The 27130-nt window shown below is 40.3% G+C and overlaps 1 protein-coding gene across 2 annotated transcripts in view; it reads right to left on the bottom strand.

Moving 5' to 3' along the window:
- Positions 1 to 25862, bottom strand: part of ect2 (epithelial cell transforming 2) — a 44970-nt gene extending 19108 nt beyond the window's left edge. For both annotated transcript variants that reach the window (XM_073475796.1, XM_073475795.1), the window contains exons 1-17: positions 25604 to 25862; positions 24754 to 24920; positions 21683 to 21762; positions 17349 to 17441; positions 14436 to 14618; positions 13660 to 13749; positions 13136 to 13243; positions 11566 to 11639; positions 10129 to 10259; positions 9735 to 9850; positions 9148 to 9210; positions 7904 to 8129; positions 6337 to 6461; positions 4477 to 4596; positions 4289 to 4357; positions 3536 to 3646; positions 144 to 240 (exon numbers count right to left, since the gene is read on the bottom strand). In XM_073475796.1, the coding sequence (XP_073331897.1) occupies positions 144 to 240; positions 3536 to 3646; positions 4289 to 4357; positions 4477 to 4596; positions 6337 to 6461; positions 7904 to 8129; positions 9148 to 9210; positions 9735 to 9850; positions 10129 to 10259; positions 11566 to 11639; positions 13136 to 13243; positions 13660 to 13749; positions 14436 to 14618; positions 17349 to 17441; positions 21683 to 21762; positions 24754 to 24886 (1819 nt within the window). In that variant the 5' untranslated portion in view covers positions 24887 to 24920; positions 25604 to 25862. The remainder of the gene's footprint in view (positions 1 to 143; positions 241 to 3535; positions 3647 to 4288; positions 4358 to 4476; positions 4597 to 6336; positions 6462 to 7903; positions 8130 to 9147; positions 9211 to 9734; positions 9851 to 10128; positions 10260 to 11565; positions 11640 to 13135; positions 13244 to 13659; positions 13750 to 14435; positions 14619 to 17348; positions 17442 to 21682; positions 21763 to 24753; positions 24921 to 25603) is intronic.
- Between the last annotated feature and the right edge of the window lie 1268 nt (positions 25863 to 27130).

Below are 27130 nucleotides of genomic sequence, written 5' to 3'. Positions count from 1 at the left end.
GACAGTATCAACAGGAGATAATGAAGGAAGGAGGCAGGTATGGAAGGAGACAGATAAGGAGAGAAGACAAGGAGGAATGTAATTAGCACAAGAAATGATTTCTTTCTTAGCTGTTTAAACGAAGGGGTGTGTACGTGTGTTACCGTTTAGAAGAAGGGCCACGCTGGGCAACCTCTGTACAGGTCTGATGAGCAGCTCCACCAGGGTCTGCCTGCCGCACTCCGGCTTGGCCTGGTTGATCTGCAAAATCAAAGTATTAACTTGACACAGCATGTGTGTTTGTGTGAACCTAAGCAAACAGAAATTTGCACTGCATGCAGACCATCAGCAGCATGAAGGTCATTTCCAAAAGTCCATTTGTTCATCAGGACATCTCTGCAGATAGCAGCCATTATTATCTTACAGTGCTTCAGAAGAAAGGTACAAAGTACTTTTGTGCGATTTTGAATGACCAACCTAGGGCTGGGCGATATATCGATATAAAAAATATATCGATATATTTTTTAAATGTGATATGGAATTAGACCATATCGCATATATCGATATAGTTCAAATTTGCGCTGTGATCCTTGCCCCAGGCAAGCTGCTGACCCGGAGCTCTCTGCACTGCTCCCCGCGCCCCCGCCCCTCCTCCTTCATGCACAGAGGGGGAGGGGCAGGAACAGACACTCCGCACTCTTCAACAAACATGGAGGAAGCAACAACGTCTGCGGAGCGTGCAGAGGAGGAATTGGTTAGTAAAAGAAAAAGCAGTGGCTCAGTAATTTGGAGATGGTTCGGATTCAAAGTATCAGATGAGCAGCAAAATCACGTTATATGTAGGGAGTGCCATAAACAAGTTACAGCCAGGAGTGGAAGCACTACAAATCTTTTTCACCACCTAAAACAGTGGCACAAACTGCAGTACGAAGAGTGTGTGAAACTGCGCGCTGCAGAAGCCCCAGCCACAAGCCATCCACAACCCGAAAAATCTCCAGCCCCAAAACAAAGCACACTGCAAGCTTCATTTTCCCGCAGTGTGCCTTATGAAAAGAAAAGTGGCAAGTGGTGTACTATAACTAAAGCGATGTCCTATCACATTGCTAAAGATATGGTCCCTGTTGCAACTGTGGAACAAGTCGGATTCAAAAAGCTACTGAAAACTATGGACCCGAGATATGAGCTTCCCAGTCGCAACTACTTTGCACGAGAAGCACTGCCACAAATGTACACTGAAGTCAGGCAGAGCCTTGCTGACCGGCTCGCTAACGTGACCCATTTTGCGTTGACCAGCGATATGTGGTCGAGCAGGATGTGTGAGCCTTACATGAGCATGACATATTGAGTCATATTTTGTTCTTTTGTAATGTTCGTTATTTGCATCCGTGGATTTGTTAGAAAGGAGAAGAAAATCTGTAATTTGATTTTAATAAGCCATTAATAGTTGTCAAACTAAACAAATGTTGATATTGTACTTTTCTCATATAAATATATTTATTTCAGAAAAAGATTGGCCTATTTTATTTTATAGGCTTTTTTTATTTAAGATATTTTTTAATTTAAATGTGCACCTTACGGAGCTTTGATTTCAAAAAAGGTACTCCTGTTATACAGTATTTATGTTTACATTTTATTGTTATTTGAACAGCTGAGCATTTATTCATGAACCAGGTGAAGAAACCTGTTTATTATTTATTCATTTGATTTTGCAACTGTTCACTGAAATAGCCGATTTCAATAAAACTACTTGTGACATGTCATATTTGGCTTTGACTTTGACTGAACATTTGCTCTCACTTTGCGGAAAAAATATCGGATATAAATCGTATATCGATATTCAGCCTAAATATATCGGGATATGACTTTTGGTCCATATCGCCCAGCCCTAGACCAACCCACAGTATAATATGTCCTCATGACAACATACAGAATAAAAAAGGCTACTTATCATTGGACACAAATCAGTGTAGAACATATTGCTATTTGTAATGCATACAGACTTTATTCAGCCAATACGGCAGCCAATAATAACCCGCTTCTCATGGCTGATAATCATTTCAATGTATTCTAAAAAAGAAGCTTATACACCGTAGCATTATGCACACGTGACGGTAAGAAGATGAAGGTTTAGTGAGCAAAGATGGATGGCTTGATACTCCAAAGCTCTATAAAGGGACTTGTTGTGTTAAAACTCATTGACTTTTCAACTGTGTTGTTTTCTACTGAAACCGTAAAGTTTGAAGTGTCTTCACTGCGAGGCTCTACCCAGATGTGACAACAGCTAGTGGACTTCTACTTCTATTTGTTCTCTTATTAGTAATCGAGGAGAACGATAGCCGATAATTGGAACCGATATACATTAGCAGTAAAAATAAAAATCTTAGTGTCGAAGTTGAGAATAAGCAGGGGTGGAATGTAACACTCCACGAAATGTGTTTGATAACTTTAGCTGCTTTCAGTTACTTTGCAGATTTAGCTTATTCAGTGCTAATAAGCCACCGAGACCACAGAGTGGAGAGAAAGGATGCTGCATTAGAGCCATTTTATCTGCAATCGGACACAGAAAACACTGATACAATAGGAAAGATGCTGAATATCGGCCGGGCCAATAATCAGTCTACCCCTACTTCATAACATTGGCTCTAGTTGTTGTCCATCAAGTCATTATTAGTCGATAACAGATGATAAAATGTCGGCCCAATAATGGGAAATTTGTATTAAGTCCAATATACGTATATTCCCCATCCCTATTTATTATATATAACCTTTACATGCACTCAGGAAACCAGGTTACTCAGGTAATCTTCAGACTGAGCACAGTGAGGAGCGTCTCCTCACAGCACCAAAGTTTCTGACTTTAACAAATTCTCAGCTGTGGATACCAACTCCAAACCTCAGTTTCAGTTTAGTCAGATGTTTAGTTGCAGGCATTTTACCAATCTGAAATATTTCTTTCAGTACATGGCTACCTTGGTAAAAGACAAATACAAACCCAGGTCCAGACATCAGCGTTCTCCAGGAGAAGTCTAGTTAAAAAAAACAGGTTTCTCTCACCCCTGAGCCACATTATGGCAACAAGGCTTCTCATCTACTTGACATTTAAGAAACAAACTTGCTTGAGAACACGAACTGTAACCACGTTGCTTAAGTGCATGTAAAGACACTGATAGATGAACTTTCCAGTAACAGCAGGCCAACATCCTTCGGCACTGGGACCTCCCAAGAGGAACCAAGATAAATGAGAGGTTGGGATCAGAAAAAAAAAACTGGGTTTGATGTGCCGACATCTCCGTCACGTTTGCAATGGTCTTGAGAAATACTGCACACAAGTAATGCCATAATCTGAACGAGTGACAAACAGACTGTGTCACAGGGATGATGTATAGTGACCATAGGCTGACTGACAAGGCTATATTTGTAGTGTTGCTGTGTAGCAGTGTCATAATTCACCCAGTTGTCCTGATTTTTGTCTTTGCCAGTTCTTAAAAGTCTCATCTGTGCGCACATCCTCCAGTCAGGCAAACAAACACAAACAAAAACAAAGCAAAGGTCATACCTTGAGAAAAGCATGGAAGCGCGGTTTCTGTTTCTCACACCGAACAATAGTCTCCTTGCTCATTTCAAAGAAGTTGACGAAAGGTGGGTAGGCCTTCACCAACTCTCTAGACTGCAGAGAAAGAGAGACGGGGAAAGAAGCATCAAAAGGAAAATCCACACAAATACAAGAATGAGGTTTCACCAGATGTTTTGTTTGAAGCCGTTTTCTCTTCTAGTCTAATGGAATTATTTGCAGTACTTGTACACTGGAGGGCAATTCTTAATACTTCTACCCCATATATGTGATACTGTTTTGCTAAATGGTGCATTACAGTAATCAGTGTTTAAACTAAGCAAATCAACCCTGTATAAATAAATAGATTTTTAAAGCAGTGAAATCATCAAAGAAGAATTGTAGCCACGATGGTGTTCAAGGAAGCATCACAGGCAAACATCCGTGAAAAGTGAGCCACTTAGACACAGTTTTGGCTTTTCATGCAAAGACCAGTCCTCAGATTCAGTGTCTGGTCAGTGGCTTTGACCTTTTCTAGCTGTTGGAACCAAGTGTCACACTTGACTCCTTTTGATATTAGTTAACATCGTATTCTTTGATAGGTGATTTGATGACGAGACTCCTAAACAGCTGTTACAGTCTCCGACAGATGAGTGTGTAACATAAGCAACCGTGTTTTTGTATTTTCTGGTATAAATGTGCAAATAAGCAAAGACAAGCTCATCATCTGCGTACTGGTAGAGATCTGTTAGAACTTACATATTTGAGAATGATGTTTCCGACACTCTTGTCTTCTGACCAGTCTGTCAGGAGCTCCTCGAGGTCATTCTGATGAACAAACCATCACACACATAAAAACACATCAACTAACTCCTCCTCAAAAATTACACCGTCACAATCATTTGGTCAAACATGGTTTTGATGGAAACATGTTGAGGACACACTACCTTTATCCTGGTGTGAACCTCGTGGATGTCTGGGATGCTGCCAAATATCGTCTTCATTTCTTCTTGGGCCAGGATTGGACCGCCCACCTGCCCCTCTTTTTCCAATGGAAGCTTGAAAAGCTACGCATAAAAAAAGAGAGGTGCAAAAAATCACTAGCAAGAACATGTTACACAAAACTGTACAAAAATCAAAGCATCCATGAGGCAAGTTTATCTGATCCAAGCTGAGGAAAAGCTATATTTCAGTCCTTTTTGTGTTCACACTAAGTGACTGAAAAACAAACCAAGGGCACTGAACATGATGTTATAGAGACGGAGCATTTCTTCTCACGCTGTTACTATAGTTACTATCACTAACAGCAACATATCGTGATACTTCCTCTTGAATTACGATCATCCATAGGCTCATCATGGACAAGTTGCACTCAGTGTGTGTGATAAAGGGGCTTTAAGCTAAGACACTGAACTTCTTGTACAGTGATTTATCTCAGTTATTGTAAAACTTTGTTTTGCATTCGAAGAGGAAAATGTGTTCGTTTTGGTTTTTTGATATAAAAGGTGGGAAAATGTTCACTGCAGTGAAAAATGAAAAACACTGCTGTTTCTTTTTAAAGATGGCTGTTATTTAATCGGTGCTAACAGCATGATGCACCACCTGGATCTGCTCGGGTTGGCAGCATTTTGGAGCTGGGTCTAATTCACTCGGGGCCTTTTTGGATCGTATCTAGCAGTCTTTTGGGTGTCTTTTGCGTTGTTTGTGTGTTTGTGTTATGCATGTTGAGTTGGGTTAGGCTCTCTGCTGGTTTGCTTCGGTTCCGGTTCAATCTACTACGGAGCCTTACAATCATATCATCATCTGCAGACAAAAACAAACAGCAAAAAATGCAAAACATTCTGTGGAAAGCTGTGGTTGTTGTAGGATTAACTGTGTTATGACTGTGGGGGGGAAAAAAAGACAGCTGTAGATAACATGATGTGGCTCTCCATTGATAGTACACTGCACCATGTTAGTGACACAGCCAAACAGGCAGTCGACCTGCGTTACTGTTGTGTCATGTTGAAAAATAAAATCCAATTACAAGTCCAATGTCTGCTGCCCATCTGAACATTATTCCATCTGCTGCCTCAGTATATGGCTGTAAAATGAAAAAGGGAACTGCTGCACTCAGAAACACAGATCCAGTACATTTCTCCTCTGCTGACAGTGAAGTGAAAAGGGAGCACGGATTGACTGTGAAATCGGCAGTAATCAACAGCACTCCGACTCGTGCCTGGCATGCAGTGTTTACTAAACATCTGGATTATGGAGTCATCCATAACTGTGTTTTACTGTGATAAATGGCACAGTAGTGGAGCCAACATTTTTATGGTGATTTTTAGCAGCAGAGTTGCTTTTAAGATTCAAGGCAGTCCAAAACACCATGGGGCTAACCCTATATTCACAGATTTACTCCAGGGACAGGGAAGTACACAATGGAGGGGGAGAGACACAGAGAGAGAGAGAAAGAGAGACAGAGAGAGCGAGAGAGTGAGAGTGACAGAGAGAGAGAGAAAAGAAGAAAGATAGTTGAGAAAAAAAATCTAAAAGAGTAAGATTTTGAAGGGGCGGGAGACAGAAAGAGAAATGGTCAGGCAGGTCATTTTCTCCCTCACTGGTCAGCTGTCTGACTCTCTGCTGGGACCAACTGATAAGACAGGCCAAGTGAGAGCATGCAAACACACACACAGGCTCGCTCACACACACACCTTAATGATTGTTAGCTTAGCCGGAAACTGTTGTCAAGGGCAACTGACTGGCCAACCTGTGAGGGAGTGCTGGCAGTGTCCACATTGTGTGAACACACAGACACACACAGCTACCTGTAGGATGGTGCTTAAAATGTCGACATAGTTGCTCTCCGTCTGGTAGAGTTCCTTGGAGACCTGCCACCTGGCTGACTGCTTGGACAGAACCGGAGTCGAACTCTTGGACGGCTTCGAACTCTCTGGAGGAACGAGACAGGCAGGGAGGAAGGAAAGTTGTTAATACTGTAGCACAGACGGACACTGCCAGGTGTGTTTTTAAACCTGCAGGGCGGAACTTCTGTCTCCCCCTTGTGGCAGTTAGGTTTCTCTGCTATGAGCTCTGCCATAGCTGCTGTAGCCTACTCTGAAACAGTGGTTGGTCCTCTCTTCAGTTCTACAGTCGACTGTCTCCACAGACACCTAGTTTAAAAACTCTGGTATACTGCAAAATACAGATTTTTATCTGGAAGGCAAAGGCTTAAAGGTATATTCACTAATGCTATTCCAATACACTTTGTCAAATTCGGTGTATATCTCCTTATGGTCCGCTAGCTGTCCGTTGTGTTTGTGCGCCGAGGACTATGATAAGGCAAGGGCAAAGACCCGTGTCAACATCAGCGGGGCTTTTCAAAGGTGGAGAGACCTCAGAGAGTTGAAAAGGCTGAAGACGGATGCAGAGGTTGCTGTGTTTCTGCTTGACTGGTGGGTAATAGTAGCGTCGCTGTTATGTTTTTTGTTTTGCCATGTTGTATTTCTTTGGTCAGCGACTAGCCCAGAGGTCGTAGTCATGGGAATGTGCGTCAATGAATTGGGGGGTGGGGTGGGGAGGGGTGTTCTGAATGAGCACTGATGGGATGGGTGCATTTGTTTGGCTGCAAAATCAAAAATAAGCAGACTTTCCCCAGAATCAGTGACGATATCTTTAATCAGCAATGTGTGAACTGATTTGGCAAGGGCTTGAATGTAAAAGTCCCGCAATCCAGCTTTAAGTAATCATACTGAAGGGCTGAATCAAAATAGCCAACTGCAGTAATGCATACTGCGTCCAAAGTTTTATGCTCTCAATGTTTTGTCAATATTTTTCTGTGGTATCAGACATGATATCGAATATTGATATTTTTCAAGGTATTGTATCGAAGTTAGAAATTCCAGTGTCGTGACAACACCACTAAAACACTTTTTTAGTCACATTGAAGAAACTGACACTATAAATGTATCGTTACCAAAGAGTTTTCTTTGACTCCTTGAATAAGCCTGATTTCTGTAAATATTAGCACCTGACCTGAAGTTCCTGGCTGCTGCCGCTCCTCCTCTGGTTGTTGAACGATACTCAGATAGGACCTTCTCCTCCTCTCTTCCCTGTCTTCCCTTGCCTTTGTCCTTTCCCTGGTTCTCCTCCTCATCATCCTATTCCTGGCCACAGTATTGTCTGCTTTGCTCCCTGACCTGTTCCCTACTCTATCTTCTGGAATGAAGAGGTGATCATTTTGCTGCTGTTCTCTCTAACCATAACCACACAACATCCTCTGAAGTATTTCATTTTTCTATCAGTATGTACCGGAAAAAGTATGACTGCCGACCAGAGAATAAAATTAGTTTAAAGGTTGGATCCAGCAGTTGTTACCAACCCCCCCATTATTACCTGCCAAGGCCTTGCATGTGTCAGGGGTGTTGGAGATGTCCAGCAGTGAAGCCATGGACAGGTTGTGCTCTGCTGATGGCCTTTTGCGTGGTGGAGGGAAGGGGGAGATCTCCGTCTCCTTGGTGAGCTGAGCCAGTGTGTCCCTCAGACGTCGACGCTTACGATTACTGTTGGGGGTGGTGAGGGACAGCAGGGACACGGCCTTCTTCATGGCTGGGCTGTCATTCTGAAGCACAGTGGGACAAAAAAATGTGTTAATGATAAATACAAGATTTGTTTTGTTTTTTAAAGAAAGCAACTTGTAAGGAAAACTTTTAAATTATAATATTTTTTGATAAGTACAGTTATGTAGTGGACAGCGGGTGCTGCAGAAAAGAGTTTATGAAGTACAGCTGCAACAATGAATTAATTACTTCTCAACTATTAAATAATCAGCAATATTTTTTTAAATAATCCATAAATCAGCAGGAATAAAAAGTCTAAATTCTCTGATTCAAGGTTCTTAAATATGAATATTTTCTTTCCTCCTCTATGACAGTAAATTGAGGACGTCATGTTGGGCTTTGGGAAACACCAATTGGCATTTTTCAGCATTTACGGACATTTTATAGATCAAATAACTGATCTATTAATTGAGAAAACAATCTGCAGATTATTAACAATGAAAATAATTGTCACTTAATTGTTACTTGCAGCCACATTAGAAAGTCCTCAGAGGAAGCAATTATCTCGGGTTGACTCATCATAAATCATAACATCAATCAGTGTTTTTGACTGTGCAACAGTGTAACACATCACTTCGGTCAGAATGGTCATACTCCTAAATCTTGATCATAGCTGGATGCTTCACAGGGTTACAACATTTTTCACAATTTCCAGAATAATGTTTGGTGAAAAGATCGACTAAACTCTTAGACCTCACTTTTTAACTAAAGGGCACAAGAAACAATGAAATCACCTTCCTGGGTAAAGTGGAAGGGCCAGAATAGAGGGTCTTCAGTTTGGTTTCAAATTAATTAACTTAATTAAATGAATTAACTCTAAAGGTAACAGAAATAAAAAAAAAGTACTGAAAAGGGAATGAGAGCAACATAAATATAAGAGCCTGGTATTAAAGATAAAAGTGACACAGTGAATGTAAGGACACAGTTAATCCAGTGCTGAGAGAAGAAAATAAAACCTCTTTGTGTTGCCTGCATTTCATGTTTTCTTAATACACACACAATAACCCTTAATACACTCACCTTCTCGTAGAGGTACATAGACTCTCCGGCCCGAGCGTCCATCTGAATGCTTCCCCAGAACCACTGCGACAGAGGAGAGAAAACCTTTGTTACTGACTGAATTAGGACAGAGGTGGGTAGACAGAAAAGTCTTCATACTATGATGACAAACACAAATGTATTTGAAAACTAATAAAACAGCAACGATAACGAAAAGGCTGCATTGATCGTGGGGTTACAAGTGCAGCTAAACCACCACGCCAACTCCGTCCAAATTATTCATCCTGTGGAAGGTGAAATCTATTATTGATCCTCTCTCTGACAGCACGGACGGAGACAAAGAGTAGAGACGGCATCGACTGAGGTTTAACCTAAAAGGAATGCTCATCAGATGATCATTTGGCATTCTGTTCAGGAGGAAAATAACTGAGAGGATTCTTTATTTTCCTTCTTCTCCACTCGTGTCCGTATCCTCGTGTAGCCAAACCTCAGAGTATATCGATTATTCTGTTGTGTCAAGATAGTACTTGACCATGATCACAGAGGTGTCAAACTTGACTACAGAAACAGCACTGAAATGATCTATACTTTTTTCCAAAAAAACCGACCTCCTGTTTGACTGCAAAGAGTTTCTTGGCGGGGAAAAATGGCAGCTCCTTCACCGAGTTTTCCTCCACCACCATGTGTGTACACCTCTCATCTCCAACCTCAAGATACTTGCCACCTTAGACACAGAAAAACAGGAAGATGATGATGAAATATTTACAAATACACACACACATTTTTGACGGATGGTATGAATGTCTCAAATCAGACTGCACTCTTGGCTAAACCCAAACAGTAACAGCTTAGCAGTTGTGACTGGTAACAGCAGGTCTGTCAAGCTTTGGATTTCACAACATGAAGAAAAAAGAGTTTTGGAAGGATGTGTCATTTTATCACCTTTCCTGGCTTAACTAGCTTAAAAAGGGTAGACAGATCCCCGTGTGCTTCAACACTGACCGTGTTTAAGAGTCCTCTCCTCCATGTTGGCCTTTTCTTCGTCTGAGAAACCTAGAAAGCTGAGGATGCAGTCCTGGAACGGAGGCACTTTGTACTCTGTTCGAAACTCCTCTTCTCCAGCGTGGAAGGACCTGAACACATGAAGAGAAACGTTTCAGAGAAACGAGGTTAGTATGAAACCACTCCATCATTTCAACAACTAGGTTTGTATTTAGGTACTTTAAACTTCATCACACAAAGAACAGTGAATGAGTTCAAGTACAGAGTTTCCCGAGTATATATTCTATGTAAAGGACTTTGCAGTACAGAAATGTCAAAGATACGTTAAAATGTCCTTCACAATACAAGCAGCATCTCAGTCAGAATTCTTGCACTTTTCCACTGGAGTAACTTCAGCCCCATAAACTGGGTTTCACATAACCTGAATAGTAAAAATCTTGTGAGTCTAAGATACTAAATTCTAAATTTGTTCACTAGGTATTTTTACAAAATGTTTTGGATGTACGTCGTTAAAAAAAGCAAAAGCAGAACCGAGTATGTCACTTTTTTCCTGACGTTTGCTCAGCAAGTGAGGTGAGTAGCTGTCAGACAGATAGAAATTTCTGAAGTGATGTAGAAAATGATTCTGTTTTGTTTTGCTGTTTTTGTGAATATGATATACACTTTTAAATGACAACAGAGAATCCAGGGCACTGCTGGGGCTGGCTCCAGTCGATTAGTGTCCAGCATGTCTGACTACTTCATAGCCTTAATTTTGTGTTGAACTGCTGACTTGAGCTCCCTCTGAATGGCTTCCTCCTCTTCCCAATACGGCCTTTGAATCTTAATCCGTCGATTAACTTTTCTCTATTGTCCTTTTTTCTTTGCATTGGTTGTCTCAGTCAGAACAAAGTTATTGTAAAGTGGCCGTGACTGTACCGTCTCATTTAGCACTGACGCTAACCTTGGAAAGAACCTGAAACATAAAGTGTTCCTTCCAACGGTGAGACCAAAAAACTTTTGACATTCAAAAACTCAATTTTTCACTTGTATATGCAGCGAAAAGCTCACACAGTAGACTGCAGCTGTGGTAAAGAAGCTGTAGCATGCTAGTAGCCTGAGGTGGACAAAACACAGAGTAGTTAAGAAAGGAAAGAAAGAAAGAGCCTTTTTAAACTTCATCACACAAAGAACAGTGAATAAGTTCAAGTAGAGTTTCCTGAAAGAAAAATAAATCTTTCTTTCTTTACACTCTATTGTAAAGAAAAGATCAGCTTTTGAAGTCTTAATTTTAGCTGATATTGATCCATTAAAATAAGCCTGGATCAGCCGAGACATCTTCAGTTACACGAGTCAGTGGTTACTTCAAGAACATGTTTAGTCTTTGCAACTGTAAAGGGCTAACAACACTTAATGCCAATGGTACAGAGGCTTTACTTCAAATTAATTTGAACTTACACGTCGTCTCTCCTCTCCCAGGATTTGTGAATCCACGCTGGAGTGAGGATGGGCGTCCCCATGCACACTGCCAGCTGAGAGGTGAGGGCACAAGACGACATGGTAAAGAGAGAAGAGGAAAACAAAACACAAATGAATAAATGTGCAACCAAGAGATGAGGCAGATACAATAACAGAAAGCAGGGCATGACATTTATATATGCATAATTTTATAACAATAAGACCTTCAAATAGTCCCACTGTCGATGCTCACAGTGCAACAATCTCTGTTTTCATTACTGCCGATCGCCCTGTCACTCACAACCACGATACAAACAGTTTCCACTTCAGGCGCAATACAAAAACAAGTATGAGAAGCTCTGTGGTTGAAACGCTTCCTCCCCCCACCCCCTTTTTTTTAGTTAGCATCAAACTTTCAAATGGAAAACAGTCGAGGCTGCCTGTCACGAAACCAACAACTTCCTTCTACATTTTATCTTGTGGAACAAAATACAGCCGCCACAAGACTTAGAGGAAGAAGAGGGGAGGTGGTGAGGTGAAGGTACTAACTAAGAGGAGGGAGAGAAAAAAGAAGATTAAATAGAAAATCATTGCTAGAGATGATTGAAAGACGTAAAGCATCAAGCATCTGTTAATCCATCCAGACAGAAGCCAAGAAAAGGGCGAGTGTCAATCTATTCATCCATCCATCTATATCTATGTATCCCCACGGAGGAGGCCGTGTACTGAACTCAGTTTAAAAAGGGAATCAAATGACCACTTTATGACCCAGACGATGGTATTCAAGCTCGGCTGAGAGGAACTTTCCATAATTTCCTGCTCATTCTTTTCATTCAACCATCAGAGGAGGATTAGTGTCACTGGGGTTTGTAGTTACAACTCTCCAAACATATAGTGCTGCTTTCCCATTGTTTTGGGTTTCATTTTCATTTTGGCTCCTTCATTTCAGTTTCACATTAATCTCTACTTTCAGTTCTGGTATGCATTTCTGTGCCAGCGCTATTCAGATACTGATGGATTGTTGAGATTTTAGGCAGCGCTGCTACAATTCTTCACACGCTGGCTTCACCACCGCTGAGTGAATGCATCTGAAATACTGCACAAGTTAAACAAACGTTTTTGGTGTTATTTTCTGTTTACTCTGTTGACATGGTTATATGTCAACAGAATTAGAGAAAAATGGCCTACACGACATCATAACACACACATTAAGATACTAACAAGACAGAAAGAGATTTATTTATTTCAGTGATTAAAATGTGAATATTTTAGTTTAGCACATTGGGACAAGAGAAATATTAATTATTAATCATTTCTTTTGATAGTTTTGTTTGCCATACAAAGTTGGAGAACAATATTCTGTCTGAACACGGAAATTTTAGCAATTCAAAAATACATCTGATTGTATGATTAAAACTGGGATGTGCATTGAATATTGCCATATGGTTTCATTAACATATTTTACCACTATAGTCCAGCCCGTCTGCAAAGTGCCATTAATATGAGACATCCACTGTATAAAAAGACTGCAACATCAGAGTTAACAAAATAAAAGTAAGAATATACAAACCCTGTATTTCTCTCCATGAGTTGAGTAGGCGATGAGATGCGTAACCTTGGTGCTGAAGTCTTTGCGGATGGTCCCACCCATGTGATGAACCAGATTCACCAGGTTTTTCTAAATGGAGGAAAAAAAAAAAAAAAAAACACAAAGAGGGAAACAGTGTAAATATCCAGGTGGAATAAACCAAACCGTGCTCACAGGACTGTATTTGTGCACAGACTCTACATCAAGCCTTAATGAATTATCACTTTAAACAGTAACACATTATAATGGTTACATTTGGTAATTAATCCACAGTAATCAACAAAAACTAATATTGGCCTCCATTTTCTTCCACCAGTAAACAAGCAGAAGGTTTTTATTGTGAACAAATTCCTATAGGTTTCCTACAATGATTTCAGTAGTTGCTCTTTTCTTCAATAGAAACAGATCAACCTGACAAGAGATGGACATATTCAACAACATTTGGTCAGCTGATCAGTTTTAACACTGCAAGGAGTATAAGCACAAGCCTTGCTTCGTAAACTCACCATTTCCTCTTTGTCTCTGAAGCCGGTGAAACACAGCGACAGGTTCATCATCGTGGTGCAGTAGAGAGGACGACATGAAAACTGTAGAGGCTGAGGGAAGGGAGAAAAGAAAAGAATGGGAAATGAAAACACTGAATTACGTTCAACATTACATTTGAGTACTTTTAATGTAATTCTGTCTTTATATGCATATATACACATAAATTACTTTAGTATGCCAAAAAAAGGCCTCATGTGGGTGAAAAACTGTTAAATGTCCTGACAACACGCTCCCTGTTATCAAGATACATCTTTATGATGCTCTGCAGTGCTGCAGTCTGAACCTGTGTGTATGTGTACGCTGTCTTCAGCTGACAAATGTTCTGAGCACTCTGTCTTGTTGATAGCAGCCTCAGTCAGGGCGTATTGTTCATGTTCAGCATTTGAATCCTATGTGAAATCTCTGTCAGACAGATAGCACAGCAGGTAGAGGCAGCTCCTCTTCATCATCCTGTTCAGAGCCATAATGTACTTTTTGCATCCTGCTTTCTGTAATCAAGGTTCATCTCAGCCTGTCTCTAGTGGGTCCTCCCCACATGACAAACAGACAACATATTTCCCCCAAGCTAGAATTTCACAGTGAAGCTGTAGATTTCTCATCTGAACTCCAGGTCGAGGTTTAAGAACCCGTACTTTACACCGAGATAGGGAAATGTATTTGAGATATTCTTTAATTACTTCTTGATTGCATCATTATGTCTATGTCTCACAATAAATGTTGCACACTAATGACTTACCTCCTCCTTCGCAGCACAGTGTAGCACAACAGGAGGTCCAATGATGCGGTTGTCCCGCTTGTAGAGGTAGCTGTAGTCCGGAGAATCAAAGTTTGTGAGGACGAACACCGTCTCAAACTCTGTGTTCTCTCCATCTCCAAACTCCTGGACGTTGTCTGTTATTATACACGGAGTGTTGATGTCCTGAATCGGAAGAATCACAACACGGAGTGAAGGGCTGGTAAAAACAAATGTAACATTCAGAAGCACACAATTAATCAGCACATTAACTGTGTGAATCAAAGGTTTGTTAGCCTTGTTAGTAAGGCTGTAGGACGTGTATTAGTTGATTTCATTATAAGCTCCATAATGAGCAAAAACAAGAAGAAAAAACTAATTATTTATGAATGTTAGTTCATTTCTCAATATTATCTAACTTTCATGTCTAAAATTAAAAATATGTAGTTTGATTTTTAAAGCTGCATTATGCAGCCATGTGGAGGCAAAACTTCACAGCAACATAAACATCCCATAATTTAGATAGATTATATCATTATTCAGGTATTATGCTGGCGAAAGTGAGTCCAATATTTATTCTTAATTTTCACAGATCGAGTGCTGCGAGACCAAATACTTGTTTCTTTAATTACAGACATAATTCCTCACTGACATGTGAGCCAGTAAGTACAAATAGTGACGGCTTCAAATGAGAACATTTGCTGCTAGTAAGCTGTTTTTAAATAATTTCAATGAAGATTAATATTCTTATTGTGTGAAATATATTCTTCAGGGCCAAGAGAGCTTTTACTACAACTACAGACATCTTCAATCCATCAAGAAAAACAGGTGTAAGAAGACTGCAGGACGCAATCATTCACTCTTACACGTACAGTGGACCCAATCATATTCTCTCTTTCTGTGCCATACAGCAAAAAAGTTCTCTGCTGCATAAGACCGATCAATCCTTCCCTCTCAGATGAGAGAATGCGTTACTCTAAATTAGAGGCGAGTTGTCTGAATCAATGGTTTCCATAACAAAAATTAAATCGGAGCAGTTGAGCTGTTCAGATGGGGTGAAATAACTTGTGCTACCTGTAAAGATTCCCATAAAACAAATAAACTCAGAAAAATATTATCCAGTAGATGACACAGGGCAAAGAAGAAGTGTAGAGTTATTGGCTGAGTGACACAAACACAGTTAGAGTTACATTTGGTACGACAGTTAGAATCCACACTGCTTTAGACAGACACCTGGCTGTGAAAGAAATAATTCAACATTTTGGGAAATACAATAATTTGCTTTCTTATTTATGGTGAGATGAGAAGATCAATACACATATTATACTCCAGCTTAGTGTAAGGACACGAAACATGGGGAAACAGCTCTGGCTCTGGTCAAGGTTTATCTCACTAGTGAAAACTTTAATCTTGTTTGTTTAATCTGTACATAAAAACAAATGTGATGAGCTCTATAAGGCTGAACTTAGGCACATTGCAATTTGAGCAAATGTTAGCACACCATAACACGTTGATGTTAAAGGTCCAGTGTGTAGGACTGAATGGTATCCAGCTGTGAGGTAGCGATTGAAACCAAAGCCCTCGTCTCACTCTCCCCTACAGTTGCTGATTAAAAAAATAAATAATTAAATAATAATAAAAATAAAAAATAAAAAATCGCAAAACCAGTGTTTGGTTTGTCCGTTTTGGGCTACTGTAGAAGCATGACGGTGCAACACGGTGCTCTCCGTCAAAGATAGCCCGCTCCTGAAGCTTAAAGGGCTCAGTCCGAGGTCATGAAAAGATAACGGTTCGTAAAGGTGATTATAAACTAATGAAAACATAATCAGAATAAAATACAAGCAAAACATTATAAAATGAGTAGCCAAATATACATGGACGGCCAATAACGTAACTGGGTGGCCGCCCAAGTAAAGTGGGAATCGCGGCTGATATTTGAGCCTGGAAAGTGGTTTACTGCCGACCAAATAACATTAAGGTTCGGGTTAGAGCCCATCCTTACAGCCTAGAATAGCAGAAAACAGCATGTTGTGGTCTTTGCCGGGTGTAACAAGTAGGAAACAAGAATGTGCAGCATCATGGGTGCCTTTTTGTTTGCCTACTTTCACTGTACTATCATACCAAACCTCACCAACTATATCTGGCAACTCACACTTCAGAAGCTGCATTAAACTTTTCACCAGAGGGAGTTGAGAAGTTGTTGCTTGTCAAGAGATTTCAAAACGCAACTTCTGCTAAAACTGCAAACAATTTTTAAAAACTAATAGAGCGAGACATGTTATGTAAATGTGTGTGCTTTAGAGTTAGTGGTGCTGTAGTGTATGTTCTGAACTTGAGACAAAGCCAAGGTGTCTGTTTCCCCCTGGCTCCACTGTTGCTAAATTAAGCTAGCACATCCCGACTCCAGCTCTGTGCAGGTTGTTATCGCAGCTTCTCTTCTCATTCACCAAAAGCAAATTAATGTATTTTCTCAAAATGATAAACCATTTCTTTAACAGGAGATAGCACTCAAAAATCAAACCTTCTTAGGTGCATTGCTATGATCACATTTCAATTAGATTTCTTTATGTGCAAACCAATTATCACAGGACCGTTTGCAACTGTAACCTCTGTGTTAACATCTGGAAATTGGCCACTTTCAAATGCCATGGAGGGAAAAAGAAAACCATAAATATGACTTGAATTTCACTCCTCAGCCGAGGAACGTGCGTTGACATTTGAGTGCAAATCTCTGTTAGAGAGCAATCCAGATAAGTATTAAATCACTTCTATTTAAATGTTCACCCACAAATCATATTCACCATCAGTGATTTGGCCATGCACAATGAGTGAGTGAATTAAAACTCATGCAGCACTTCCCCAAGTTCCCATCAAAGTGTCAGACAGTCACACAGAGAGGCAGACACTGTACTGTACCATATTGACTATAGATTTTATCATCATTTTCTCCTCGGCACCCGCCTCGCCTTCTCTTATCTTTACCACCGGTACCTCCATTACTCTGATGGCCTGTAAAAACCAACCAGCAGGAAGTGGATGTCAAACACTGGCATTTGAGAGGAGGGCAAAAGAAAAAGTAGGGGAAGGACAGAGGGTCTAGAGAGAATGAGGAATACAAGAATAAGAGAGAAAGATAGAGACAAATTCATACAAATTAACCCAACATGAAGGAAAAAGAGGATAGTTGAGTTTAGGGATGCAGAAAGGAGGAGGCGAGGAAGACGACGGGGCGGGGTCCATGTCCTTGCAAAGTGTAAAGACAGTGACTTCAAACAAATGTGAAGCTTCAGAGGGGGTAGTCTGGGGAGGAGAAGAAATTTCTGTTAAAAATTAATATAAAAGTTCAAAGCCCTTGGGAGGGCAGAGGAGAGGAGGAAAGAAGAGGACAGAAAAGGAAGAGGACGGGAAGAAATGATGGAGGGGGGACTCTTTCTGTGGGTTGCATGAGCAGTGGCGGCGGGCGGTCAGGCAGGCAATCGGGAGTGTTCTGATGGAGCTGTCGGCAGATGTCTTTGGATGTGGCTGCGCTGCAGATTGGCAGGGAGAAATAGATGATTTAAGCAGGAAGCCTTCAGAAGTGACAGGGCTCAGGAGACCTGCGAAGGAAGTCATTCTAGCAGCACTTAGTCTGCCGCCACGCCTCCAAATCACCTTCACACGGTGCTACTCAAAGACATGAAGCTATGCTGCTCGCTGGAGCGGACACAAATACGCACTGATAGACACATAAATATCCCCATGGAAAAGTCTACATGTTTTGACAAGATGTTATACTGTATGTTTCAACAGCCTGATCAGTTAAATTTCTGTTTTGTTAAAAGGGCTTCTCTTGGTTCTGTAGTGAGCTCTGAGCCGAATGTGTAATATCTCTGTTCGCTAACATCAAACAAAAAGCTGGAAAAACCCGACAAAGTCCTCCCCACAAAGAATCTGAATCGTCTCAAACTACAATGTTACTTTTATAGTCATGCTACAGTTTTGTGGCCTGTGCTGCAAAACGTTCAGCCTCTGTAGCCCCAGTGCTATTGTACTGTATGTATTGCCATTCAGCCTGAAAATACAGAGATTAGATTTTTTTTGTCCATATCGCCCTAAAACATGTGAATGACACTCAACAGCAACACCCAGACGAAAACAAATGCATCCTCAATTATTTTGAGGTTTTCCCAAAATCAAACCATGACTCATAAACCAGGGTATGAACCGAGCTGTGACTTCTGTGTACAGAGCTGCCTCGGAAAAAGAAAGCAGTCATGTAGGTGTGGTGACACAGAGAGGAGGCAGCGGGCTGCTAACAGCAAAATGGACAGGTAGTTAGCTAAACTGACTACAACGCTTACAGCAGCTTTAAATCAAGAGACACTATTGTTTCAAGGCCAAGTGAGACAAAAGGTACAACTTTGTTAAATTCACTTTCAGGGCAGCAACAGCTTCAAAATCAAGGCCAGCGTTGGGACAGATGCAGAACGACTCAAAAGCAAAACAGACCGTTTGACCAAAGCTGTAAATGAATCACAGCCACAATGAATTATAGACAGCGGGATTCAGAAAATTAACATCTTATTGCTACAGAAGCAAAGAATAGATAATGGTTTTATAAACAGCACACCAGCCTGGAAGCTGCCATTTTTCATTAAAAAAGCCAAAATAGTTGAATAAATAATGACCATAAGCTGAATCTATGAATTTCACTGACAATGTTGATTAGTAGTGGATTCTATGATGAGTGGGAAAGACCTTTGTATGTGATGATATAGTTCACATAATTCACACAATTCACACTTGCACAAGCTTGATAAGTAGAATAATGCGAAACCATTGGCAACAATGAGTAACTATTTCTATAAGGAACATGAAAATACGACACGTCAATGCCCAGCTGTCATAACACATACACGTTATACAACTGGGTGGTAGGATTGTGAGAGCTGACCAATCAGAGCAGATGAGGCTTTTTCTTTTTTAAATTAAGAGAAAGGAGCTAAAGACAGTGTTTAAGACCAAAGGCCAGTGTAAGAGAAATAATGTGTTTCTTAAACATTAAAGCATGTAAACATTTCCTAATAGACCCTAAAAATATGAAAGATTAACTAAGAAATGTGTAAATAATGTCCCCTCTTGCAGACAGCATGGGTGAGAAGTGCTTGAAGTCCTAAATTTTAACATCTATAATTTCATGACGACTGGGTGACTCCATCTACTGAGGCTGATTCAACTGGAAGCTGCAGCACAGCTTCTAGTGGGCCCTGTCTTAGATTGTTGTGTCAAATGCCAGATTATGTTTCTTCTTGAGCATAGAAATGAAATGAAATCCCTCCCATGACCAGATAATAGAAGCCGACCCAGATGAGATTTCCATTTTTTATCGTACTGTGTTGGTGTCCTCCCTTTAATTAGATCAATTAATCTCCTCATTCATCTGATTTCCTCCATGTCAGAGATTATAAGAAAACTGAATGAGATCATTTTCTTTTGCCTCTCACTTGTTAAGCACATACAAACACTTCATGAAAATCCCCCCTGAGCTCAGTGGAGTCCTGTAAGATCTGACGGTCTCTGTTGGGCTGATCTAGCAGTCAGGGGAGTATGGCTGGGATGTAAACACACCAACCGCAGCCAGCAGCTGTTCACAAAATTCACAAGTCACTCATTTCTATGCAGAAGCTACACTTTACTAATAATACTGTAGGCTGTGAAGGCTCTGCAGACTGCCAAATATTACACCCAGACCTCTGTATTAGCATGCCTTATCTCCACAAACAGGCAGGTGTGTGTGTGTGTGTGTGTGTGTGTGTGTGTGTGTGTGTGTGTGTGTGTGTGTGTGTGTGTGTGTGTGTGTGTGTGTGAGAGAGAGATTGGAGGAAAGTGTGTGTACTTCTGCCTTAAATGAACTCACTCGATGTATCTTGACTGTGTTACTAAATGAGGGAATAAACAAGTGTAAAAATAAATAAGTCTTCAAGTGCAGGAATGTAAATTCAGAGGCTGTTAGTGCCGAGGTTAAATATGAGCATTTGACCATTAATATATCAGCAAACAACTATTTGATTTGTAAACATAATGTGATGTATGTCAGTTAACTGGATTGAGTCAGACACTTGAAAAACTTCCCCTAAAAACACCCCAATCACAAAGAATCTAATAATGATTTGATGCTACCACGACAGAAGAACCGCAGCTTATTACAAAAAATGCTGACTTGAGATATGTTACTATTAAGCATTGTGGAAGATGGCCTCAACAAGCTGATGCCATCTGTGGAGCCAGATTACAAGCTACCAACGCGGTAGGGGTGTAAATCGCAAGTTTCATCACGATAGAATATTATATAGATTCTTTGGACAACAATACGATATTTACTGATATCACGAAGGCCAAGATACGATTTCGATTCGATTCGATACAGGGGCCTGCGATCTAGATGAGATGATATCATGTGCCCCTATCTATTCTTAATGAAAAGAAAGCACTGTTTAGAAAAAGGAGTTCTGCATGGACAGAAACCGTGACACAGACAGGGATTTCAAAATAAATAAATCAACAATGGCGGCGATATGAATCAATGTTTTCACTTTGCAGCGATGCTATTGGATCGTTGATCATTGAACCGATATATCGATCTGGATCGATGTATCATTACACCCCTACAATGCGGCAAACAAAAACTACTACAGTGGAGAAGATGTGTGATGAAAGCACACTGAAACTGAGGGCTGATCTGCAAAGTGCCAACAAGGTAGCTATTACTACTGACAGTGGTATTTAAGGTGTGTCGCTAATCCTAACACCCACCCAAATTCTTGCTTGGTTATTCATTTCAGACCCGTATTCTTACATTTCTTTTGCAAGTATGTTAGAAATTTAAGATGAGTACGACTCAAATCACAGTAACTGAGTGTCTGTGATTCTGTGTATCACAAACTGCGGTCAAACCCCCAATTCAGAAACATATTCCGAATGTACAAAGAGTGCTCCTGAAACACAAATATTAACGGCATATCTCACGATGTTCAGCATTTCCCACTGGGGGAAAACCTTCAACACACAAATAATGGGGAAATTCTGGTGGAAGATTTTACCAACATCGAAGTCATCTCATCTGTTGACAGTTTAAACCCAGAAGCATCAGTATCATCCTTCAAAACTTTTTCCCGGTGTCCTACTTATAAAAGTAAGGACAGCAGTGATGTTGACCAGCTCAGATCAGTGGACCACAGTGGACCTTCAGCATTAATAGAGGAATGATGTACCTGCAGTGCTTTCACCAGCGCTCCATTTCTTCCCGCGTCTCCCACCAGAACAACTCTTGTCTCAACTTTTGGCAGCATATCTGAGAGAGACGAAGAACAACAGAGAGACGGAGTGAACAAGGGGAAATCACACACACACACACACACACACACACACACACACACACACACACACACACACACACACACACACACACACACACACACACACACACACACACACACACACACACACACACACACACACACAGGAAAAGAGAGATCAAGGAGAAGGTCGTCTCTCGGAGGTGATGCAAGTTTTTCCTCATTTTGACTGACAGCCTGGGGTTACAGCCAGACAATGCACCTACATCACTGATTAAGACTGAAGAGAAAAAGGTTGCATAGACATTGGGTCGGAGGATTGATACACAAGTAGTGTATGAAACCATCATGTGTTCTCTTCAAAAGGATAATAAGAGCTCATTACAGTTCCAACATAAAAAAGGAAGATATGGGACATCATTGTCTTTGGAAACAGCATATTGCTTCCAACCTATTAAAACGGCATTAAGCTTTACAAATAAATCCTCGTTATTTCATACAACACAGAAAACCATTTGGTTAGCGTTGTGAGGAGGAAAGTAAAAATATAAAATACCCCTAAAATTAACTCTATGTCCAGCAGCAGGCCACTCTGCACACGTCTCTACCTTCAAGTGAAACATCAGTTATGTTTGTAGCTTTTCATCATTTCAGCTGTACTCAACTGATGTTGTGGTCAAACCAGCGTCTAATAAAGTGAAATCTCTCAGCAAAAATCTTTTCATTGCGATGGAGGCATAGCAGTTAGTGGACTCACATGCAAGGCTGAGTCAATCCATGAGAGCTTTGTTCCACAAGTTTAACCTTAGTGAGCAATGACCCGCACATTTTACAGACAGTAGCCTTTAACTGCTAAGTGTGTTGTAGTTAACTTTCCAGCAAAACTTGCAGCAGTTCATCAACTAATTCTGCGAGTACTCACTGTGTCGCCATCTTCTAGAATCAGATACTTGTGAGGACACAGATTAACTTCACTGTGCACTTTTTTTGTGTGACCTTAAAAGCTGTCAGTAAAGTAATTTACTAAATGAAACAGTTAACTGTTATGTGATAAATGTGCGTCACAAGTGTTTTGTACCAAGATTGCAAGTAGATTTCAAAAAGTTTTTCAGTGCTAAACAATCTAGCGTTGGTATCGGGATGGACATTTTAAGCAATTTCTTTGACTTTTCGAGGAGAGATAATTTCAGAAAGCAGATATTCACCATGGTGAAGTTAGTTTTAAGTTGGATATTTGACAGACATTCACTCCGGCTCCAGCATCATCTTCTCACTCAGTTTCACCCAGTGTTGGCAGTAAGAGGCTGGTTAGCCCATCTCTGAGCCCTCACTCTTAAACACTGGGGTTTCACTTAGGGATCTTCAATTTGTGTTCGAAGGACACAAACAATGTTGTTTTCGGTGCCTTGGCGTGCTCATCTTAGTGAAAATTATGACTGCACAATGTGAAACTAATTTATTCATTTCTGTTATGATGATTACTGTGCAAAAATAAACTCTGTCAATTCTCACAATCTTTGTTTTCGATCTTTTTGTTCCATCTTGGTATAAACTTCAAACCCAAATGGACACTTCCATCTGTCAAATCATGAATCAAAAGTAAATTCTAAAAGAAAGATAGTTGTTTGCAGAGTCTCATTCCCAGATCATCAAATACTGATGCTGAGGGTGAAGCTCAAGCGCCAGTATTTCAAGGCCTGGGAAAAAAAACTCCTGTAAGCTGATATTCTGTGGAACAGGGCTAAATTATCTAAAAAGGTTAGCTGGATGTAACTCCTGATATATCAGTTCATGGCCAGCCCACTGCCTCTGTGTATTACCAAGTGAATGAAAGAATGTAAACACAGTCCTGGTGAGGGATGTCATTTAAGGCCGCTTGCAAAAGATACTTTTAGTGTTGCGGTGGTGAAATAAATGCGTGACATGCAACGCTCGACTAGAAATCAAACGTGCTGTGAACTATTGCTATCACAACATAATCAGAAAAATTAATTATCACCCAACTTTTTAATGTAAGCATATTAATTCTAATTATCCCAACAACGCAACTCTTATCACTAAATGTGAGCTAATTGGTTTGACTTTGTAGATAAACAGCTGTTTGAAATTAATTTTCAAGTAAAATACTACGACAAAAATGATTCAATATTTTCCAGGCACAGCTGAGAACTGGTGAATCAAAGGAGCGTCCTGATATTTTTTTCATATATATAATTTTGTAACTTCTCAAAAAATTCTAATTCCTTTATTATAATTACTAAACTTGTTAACACACACCAGGTGTACAGTTTTCACAGTGTTTATTGTCCCTCTTGGATGGAGCAGTGAACTCCAGGATAATTACTTATAGTTCCATTTGGCACCTCTTTCAGACAATCTCGGATCAAAGACTGTATCAGGGTCCATCTAGATAAAACAAACTTAGCTGGCCTCCAGACCCATGACATGCCTCTCAAATGTGTTGCCACAGCCTTGTGCTGTACAATGGCAACATACAGCCAAAGTTTTAGTTTTGACTTGGAGCCTGTTCAGCTCTTCCCGATTTCTTCCTCCACAGTGGCTTTTTGTGAATCGTTGTTGATAAGTCGAGAGCGCCCACTACTACGTATTAAATATTGCTGGCACGCACATCCAGAAAGGAGATTAGGCACAGGTTGCCACACAGACCATGCAGGAGCAATAATATAACAGCCCTGCAATAAATCCTACCTACCCACCTGTATTTAGGTTAGAATTTTCAGTTTTAGTTTGAGCTGTTCTGGAGAGGTGTTGATTCAACTATACAGTCGTTTTGGACGCTGTGGTTTAGGTTTAATTGCGTTGTGTGAGAGGAGTTTCTGATATTTTGTCCTAATAAGTCTATCCACGCTGAAATAGGACATTACACAAGGTGTACCTGCAGCTTTTCTTTTTAAACACCAGCCGTGGTTTGTTTTGGATATTCAGAAATACTTAAAGAAAAGAGGGTTGACCCCTTACAGACTGACCTTCATCGTCTTCACATCCCATGCCCAGAAATACATGGTCCTTGGTGGTTTCGGCGATCCTCGAATCACAGACCGAAGAATCTACCAACAGACTCCGAGCCGTCCCTAAAGTCAGTATGCTGCTGTCAGCCATGGCTGGAACTTAGTTTGGACAGTTTGGTGCCTCCCTATCAAAAGTTGAACACAGAGAGACACAGAGGGAGAACACAATGGGGCAGAAAGGAGAGAAAAAAGGAGAAGGGTGACAACTGTCAAACTTAAGGCGAGAGACACAACTTGGCATAACTTCAAACACTGCCCAAGTCTGACAACTCAACTGGAGAGAAAGCAACATATTTGTGAGCTGCGATAAGTTTGGTTCAACTAAACATGGTGCATACAAAGTTTATGCTTAAACTTTTGGATTTGTTTGGTTGTTTACATCAGCAGCCACTTGTCCATGCAGATAAAGAAGGTAAGTGTAAGTACGGTAAATCTCAATGGTGACAAAAAACTAAAAAAGTAGTAAAAAAGTAACATTGAAGGCTAAACCAGCTCCTCTGTTTTAGCCTTCAATGTTGTTATTAGCCACTTTTTTAGCCACAAGTATCGTGATAGACTTTTTCCCATACACAACACACTGATTAGGTTAGATGGTTTATGAACATTAACACTTTTTCCTCTCTATTTTATATCATAAAGGGTAAAGCACTTTAACGCATGAGGCCACCAGGAGACTTAACGTGAAGAATACATCCAACTGACGTTTACAGTTAACGTTAACGTAAGCCGCTTTAGCTCGGCACCAGAGGTTCGCTAACATTAAGTGCTCGGTTGCTGTGGTGCTTCACTCAAAGTAAAACAAACTTACCGACTCCTTCGGTGACCGCTACCTTACACTGAAGAATATACGAGAAAGTGGATCCAGAGCTAAACTGGCTGCGGAACCAGTTAAATTGAATACGCTCTCTCTAGCTAACTTAGCTAGCTACCGAGCTAGTAAGTTAACAATACAATGTCGGTCGTCGGTCCAAAACACTCTTCAAAAAATATGTAACATCTCTCAAGTTTTTTGTCTGGTATCAATGCATATTCGCCTTTAAAGCGTGAAAATAGTCCAAATTGTCGAAACGTGGCTACTTTGGTTTGTTGACAGCTAACCACTTCATAGTAATCCCAGAGAAGGTGTCAGCCTACTGTTAAGCTCAATTCAAAAAGCAAGGCAAACAACGGAGCCGCGCGCTGATTGGGCGAGAGCGACGGAAAGCCAGCGGCTTCCGTCCGTCGAGGACGCTGATTGGTCCGTTCATTCAAATCACGATGCGCACTGCGATTGCTTCCCAGACCTGCAACATTCAGGTGCCGTCGGAAACATTTCATCACTCTCCGAGACGGAACAATTACAACGTGGATTATTAGTATTGAAGCTTTATTTTACATCAATAAAGTAAAACATAAAATAATTTAAAAAAAAAGCAACATTTTACGACAGCAGCTGTGTTTTCGGGTCTATTTTTGTGGCATTTGGAAATACTGAAGTTAGATTTAATAGTTTACGAGGAGTACCTGAAGGCAACAAAGATAAAGCCTGGGATAAGGCCACTTATACATTTACAGACTGAGTGTTACATCATACTGTAGGTGGGTCAACTACAGAAAAAATAATTGAAACCTATTGTTATTGTTTATCAAAGGGCAGATTTCTGTATATCCATATTAAGTAATAGATGAAGCCAAATTAAATCAATTTTATTTATATAGCCCAAAATCACATCACATTGCCTCAGTGGGCTTTACGACATCCTCTGTCCTTAGACCGTCGATTCAAGTGAGGAAAAACTCACTTGAATGTGTGATATTGCTAACCCTGAAAAATCAATAAAAATCTTTTAATATATTCCAGTAATAATGTATTCCTAGGCTACTGTACTGTATGGTTGCTTTAATGTTGATTTTATATTTACATGTGGTGCTGCTGTCTGTTTCCATAATATTCCCACGAGGAGTTGTGGTGTCTCAAGTGACATTATAATGCCCGTGGGTGTGCCAATCTTTTATGTTATTCCCAAAATAACAGTACACATACTCATTTTCATGATTGATTATTGAAATACGTGCGTCATAATTTGTTACAGAATCTTTATCTAATACTTTACCTACAAACATCACTTTTCCTGAAGCAAATCCAAAAAATCAAGTATTGGTCAGACCCTATAAAAAAAAATGCCCATTCCTAGAATTAGGATTTTTGATACATTATACCAATCTAATACTAGTCGTCTCTTTACCCCAAATTTAAAATCTGTATACTTGCAGACAGTTCACTACGATAATGTTAGATGTTTTCTCACATGTAAGTGAGACATGAGGTAGTTGGGTTTGTTTAGCAATGACAATG

The sequence above is a fragment of the Pagrus major genome, chromosome 11 (genome assembly GCF_040436345.1).
Source record: "Pagrus major chromosome 11, Pma_NU_1.0".
Taxonomy (NCBI): domain Eukaryota; kingdom Metazoa; phylum Chordata; class Actinopteri; order Spariformes; family Sparidae; genus Pagrus; species Pagrus major.
Note: the sequence above shows the minus strand (reverse complement) of the source record. Positions and strands in the feature narration are given on the sequence as shown.